General features: G+C 35.8%; 1 protein-coding gene across 2 annotated transcripts in view; it reads right to left on the bottom strand.

Annotated features, from left to right (window-relative positions):
- Window positions 1-2,882: 2,882 nt before the first annotated feature.
- Window positions 2,883-6,000, bottom strand: part of LOC140737890 (cysteine-rich hydrophobic domain-containing protein 2) — a 57,856-nt gene continuing 54,738 nt past the window's right edge. For both annotated transcript variants that reach the window (XM_073064654.1, XM_073064653.1), the window contains exon 6: window positions 2,883-4,900. In XM_073064654.1, coding sequence (XP_072920755.1) covers window positions 4,850-4,900 — 51 coding nt within the window. In that variant the 3' untranslated portion in view covers window positions 2,883-4,849. The remainder of the gene's footprint in view (window positions 4,901-6,000) is intronic.

Below are 6,000 nucleotides of genomic sequence, written 5' to 3'. Positions count from 1 at the left end.
GCTAAAGAAATTCCTCCTCATCTCCATCCTAAAAGGGCACCCCTTTATTCTGAGGCTATGTCCTCTGGTCTTAGACTCCCACCAAAGTAAAGATGCTCTTGACATCCACTCTATCAAGGCTTTTCACCATTCAACACACACAAAATGCTGGTGGAACACAGCAGGTCAGGCAGCATCTATAGGGAGAAGTGCTGTCGACGTTTCAAGCTGAGATCCTTCGTCAAGACTCAGCCTGAAACGTCAACAGCGCTTCTCCCTCTTGATGCTGCCTGACCTGCTGTGTTCCACCAGCATTTTGTGTGTGTTGCTTGAATTTCCAGCATCTGCAGATTTCCTCATGTTTGCCTTTTCACCATTTGATGGCTTTCAATGAGATCACCCTTCATTTTTCTGAATTCCAGTGAGAACAGGCCCAGAGCCATCAAATATTCTTCATATGACAAGCTATTCAAAGTGACAGAAGTTAGAATGCTTCAATATAGAACATAAAAAGACCATCAGACATTGCCCTTTTGGAGGTTAAATTTAAAAGGTTAATATACAGTAAATAGCAAAACTCTTGGGTGCATTGATGTACAAGAGATCTTGGAGCACAGCTCCCTAACTCTCTGAAAGCAGCAACATAAGTAGATGGGGTGGGTACCACACACTTGCTTTCATCAGCCAGAGAGGCGAATATAAAAGTTAAGTTATGCTGCAACTTCATACAACTTTGATCAGGCCATACTTGGACTACTGAGCACGTCTGGTCGCCACATTACAGGAATGATATGCAAGTTTTAGAAAGGGTGCAGAAGAGCTTTATCAGGATGCTGCCTGGATTAGCGACTATTAGCTCGAAGGTTAGATGAACTTGGATTGCTTTCTCTGCAACATGGGAGGCTGATGGGTGTGACCTGGTCGGTATATACAACTGTAAGAGGCATAGACACAAGGTAGCTAGTTCTTATTTTGGAAATGTCATATTTACAGACAACATATATCTGCATGCATACAGACAACATGCATGCAGATATATGGGAGTATGTAGTTCAAATTAGCATCATAGTCAACATACATTGTCAGCTGGAGGCCCTGGTTCTTTGTTGTGCTGTTCTATATTCTAAAATTTTGATTGCATCTCATCAGGAATATGATGTCCTATTTTAAAGGATAGGTTCCTCTAGCATCTATGGAGTAAATTCTTAAGCAGCTACTGGGTGGGTGTCAATGGTTATCACAAAAGGTTTTCAAGCTGAATAGTCTATATTATTTTATTATCTGAAAGCTATTGACTAAGTCTCCCTACACAAACAACAGAAAATCTGCAGATGCTGGAAGTCCAAGCAACAGCCCTTCGGCAGGTTTCAACTCGAAACTATGCTCTTTTCCGTAGATGCTGCCTGGTCTGCTGAGTTCCTCCAGCATTTTGTGTGTGTGACTACATCTCCCTATAGACTCTCTAGGTAACTTAGTAGCTTTCAAATAATAAAGAAAAATTGAAATTATGTTCATATGGATAATTATGCTTGAGATGTACAGAACACAACTTACATGTCTGCAGATGGACATTATTGCAATGAATAGTCCTTGGAGTACATTTCTGGCTCATGTAAGGAATACAGATTTTTGTAAAAGTTCAAAAGAGTGCTATACAAGGTTCTCAAGTCATTATTCAGCTCTTCCAAAGTCTAATGATTTTGCTGCTGAGTGCAGCTCACCACCTTCTCAATTCCTCTCAGCCTCATTCTGTTTCCAGTCCTATAATAAAAGTTTGAAATAAAAAAATATGGAATATAGCTCATTTTCAGCAAGGAAATACACATCCATTTATATATTAAGGTACTGATCAAGAGCGGATGAATGGGTGGGAAAGAGAGCAGAGGAGAAATCCACCTCCTTTTCCAGATTGTTGAGGCAGTACTAATATGTATTCATTTGCATTTACAAATGAAAATAAATTTAAAACTACAAAATGACATTTGATTATGCAAGTTTTGAAACAAGATGATGTTAACTTGAAGCAAATGGTTTCAATAAATGATGAACCATATATATCAAGAAGTAATTTGCAAACATTTTGGATGCATCTCAGGCAAGGCTTACTTCCTGGTCCTTTCCACCAAGCAGTTGTCTACAAGCTCCCAGAAATCCAGACTGCTGTGTGCTTTGGAAGCTGGCCAACCACTACTTGTCAGAAGGAACAAAGGCAGTGACCATACACTCCAGCTTCAAGTAAAGCTCCACAGAAAGCTGACAAACAAATTAAAATCCCAATAGCTCTTTAAAGACCACCTGAAGGCTAGTGGAACTACTACTTTCAGCCCCAGCATCCTTGATTTAATTCTGAGCTCCAATGCTGTTTGGAATTTGCACATTTGTCTGACAGCCTGGATTTCTTCTGAGTGTTCCAGTTTCTGCCCTCCTCACATTGTAAATTGCCTGAAGTTTATGACAGAGTGGTAGGGCATGGGGGGGGGGGGGGGTAGTATGGAGTTGGTGTAACAACACATTTCCTATGTTTAAATAAAATTAATTATTCTTAACTTAGCATTGGACTTTGCTGAACTAGAAAAAATAATTGTCTCATACTTGGCACATTATCTCTCATTGACATAGAATTCCTTTCAATGATGGTGACAAATCAGTCGAGACTTTACACCATTCACATCAACAACTGGTGGATGCAGCAGGATTTAGATAGGCAAAGCAAGCCATATCCACTGATTTCTTTCACATCATAGTTACATTTATAGAGTGAGGAAGATAACTTCAGGCTGCAATTAAAAAAAAAAATCTGCCAAGCAATATTCAACTTCCAAGCATCACGAATGTTCATTACAAGATGTCCACAACTTTGTTGAAATCACAAGAAATTTACATTCAAATTAGCAGCATTAATGTAACAGCATTAAGTCGGTCTTTTATTTCAGAAATAACTAGTTCTTATTTAACCATCTGCAGAAATTGTTTTTTTCCTCTAGATGTTTTCCCTAGGAGAATCACATGCAGAAACATTCAAGAGAATTTGAAGTAAATGAGCACAACTAGAAACTAATGCAACAAAGACAGTGAACATATGACAAGTTGTACATGTATTATCTGACTGAAAATTAGGCAGCAAATTGCTGTGGGCAAAATAAACTTCAATGGAGATGTTACTGATTATAGAAAACTATGCCATTAATCCACTGATTATACAGTAGAGTTTCTTAGGAGATATTAAATGTGCCTTTTAACCACAGAAAATATTTAACTATCAAACAATGTTGTATCAACACTGAGTTTGGTTTATGAGGTTACGGTAACCTTCAGACAGATTAAACTAAACATATCTTTCCTCCTTTATCAAAGCAGAACAAAGACTTTTTATTCAAAATTAACGAGTGTGAAGCAAGTTGTTGAATTTACTTCACAATTTGTGCCTTTGATCTCAATTTCAGATTTGTGCAATGCACATTGACTAAAATAATCAAGGCAAAAAAGTGTTTTTAGTAATTCAGAAGTTGCAGCATGCACTGGATAATCTCACACATCAGGAAATTATATATAACTTTTATATATTACAAATTGAATTTCACTAGTATATGCTGGGTACAAAAACAAGAAAAAGTTAATTGTATACATTTTTTCAATGGCAACAAGATAGATACTAAGTAGGACATGGGAATTTATTAAAGATCATCCCTCATGTTTCAGTTATTACATTTAATAAGAGCTGGTCCTTCAAAACCAAGGGCCTATTTTAAAGTAATAAATTGACTTTCTAAAAGTCAGAGTAAAACTAATAATTAAAAATGCTAAAAAAATAATCTGCACCATAATTTCTGCCAATATGCAATGAAGTGCCAAAAACGAAAGCACCTCTCCAAATATAATTACAGGTTCCACAATCCAGAGTGCAGAATAAAACTATTTGGCCTGACCCAAGAATCTGTTGAATATACAGTCTACATTATATTTATATACAGGAAAAATCAAAACATCTACATGTAAACCTAAATTGTTCAGGACAAAGTAAACATAGTAACAGAAGTCATAAAAGCCATCACATATGACAGTTTATGAACAAAATGTTCATTTTATGTTTGTAATCTTGCTGCATTTTCCATGGTCCTGGCTCCTAGTGACCTTACAATGCATGCAAAAGCCTTCATCTATTTTTGCTACATTATTAACTCAATGTATTCTTTTCCATTTGGAATGTGTTAAAATGTTTAGGAAGTAGCCAGAGCCATTTGACATTGCTTCTTCACTCAGACTTCTTCATATTTGTGACTTCGATATCGCAGAATTTATGTTCCTGAATAAGTGCACAGTAGGTCTCAAGTTCAAATTTCATGGGCAGAAATAAAATACATTAAAACTAAACAGTGGGACAACACTACAAAACTATTTGTTCCACGTGTATCAGATACAGAATTCAATACAAAGTGTATTGCTTCTAATAAATACAGCTAATAATTTCAATCTACTATTGAAAATTCTGGGATGATTCACAAGCATTATTAGTAAAATCAATTTGTTAATAACCTTTTCATACATAATTTTAGTGAATGTTGTAAAATGGTTGAGTGTACAAAAGAAAGTACGTATCAACAATCATTAAAAAAAGCAAAATAATATTAAATTTTTTGGGGAAGGTTAGTTACGATGAATCACAATATGAAACAGATTGGAAGTCTGGAATGCAACTGTTATTAAAAAGTTAGCAAAAATAAGTGGACGGACTAGTGAGCAGATGGAGTGAAAAACTGGATAGCAGGTGTTACAAGTGTCAGATTTTCACAATCTTCACTAGGAAGTACCATGCAAGGCACCATTGGAAGGACAACACACTAAGACAAGTCTCTAAAAAGAAAATCTTATTCTAATCTGGTCGAAATATTGGTGTCTTCGGTAAAAACTCTATTAAGATGACCTGGAAAGGAAACAAATAAAAAGAAAATAAGTATAAAATTCTACATTTTTCTTAATAGTTTTATCTGAACATTCTTTAAAATAAATGCTAAGTACTCCTCCCAAATGTCCCAGAAATAGAGATACCATTTCTTTATCTTGAAGATCATGTACCAAAATGCCAGTAACAGCCAGTAATATCTACCTCATAGGTTAACTCATTTCCAACTTCTGTGCCTGTGCAGTGCTTCATGCATGTCAAATGAGCAAGTCCTCTCCCTCTGCTTTAGGACACACCATGAATCGCAGGACAGAGGAATAATACTTCTTTTCAGTTTGAGCAATGCAACTTTTCAAATTTTTAGTAATTATATTTAAACTTACTTAAACTGTTTTTACATTGTTCTTATTTCCAGAAACAAATCAAAGGCCTCCGATAGCCGCAAAAGACTACTGGAGATTCAGAATCCACTACCTTCAGGCTGGTTATCACCTATGGTCAGTCTACTATGAGGACGACCAACAGAAACAAGACAGAGCTTGGATGGAACTGGAAAATGTAACTGCAATTGTGGGATTTATGTGGGCCATGTGATTAACAACAGTCATCAGATTTTAATATACCTATGCAATATCACTTACAGGGTGCTGAGTTAGGTACCTCTATTCAAAAAAGCTTATACTAACTATATCAATTATCTGTCATTTTTAATGGATTAGAGCCAGGTGAAACTCAATTAATATTTAAAATGTACCAAAGTTCAAATGCCCCAAGTAAGCTCATTTGATGTAAATAACAAAAGGGGATATGAAACAACTCCCAAGTTTCTTTATCTAATATTAATTGCAGGAAGGAGACCTGCTAAATACTCAAACATTAATATAGATTATGTAGTGTAAATAGGGAAAGAATATTTCCACTGTCCAGACATTCAGTAACTATAGTGAATAATTTTCACACAAAAGAAAAACAAAGGATAAATAACCCTTTGTAGTGCAAGAACAGTGCCCAATAACTTTTAAGGGTAAAAAAAAGACATATTAGAAGAAAAAAATTAAAGCAGTTTGGAAAAAAGTAAGGAAATGGAACTTGAAGGAGGAGTGGTCAGTATAGTAGTGATA

Source organism: Hemitrygon akajei, chromosome 13, assembly GCF_048418815.1.
Source record: "Hemitrygon akajei chromosome 13, sHemAka1.3, whole genome shotgun sequence".
In the NCBI taxonomy this organism is placed as follows: Eukaryota; Metazoa; Chordata; class Chondrichthyes; order Myliobatiformes; family Dasyatidae; genus Hemitrygon; species Hemitrygon akajei.
This window is presented reverse-complemented; position numbering and strand designations above follow the sequence as displayed.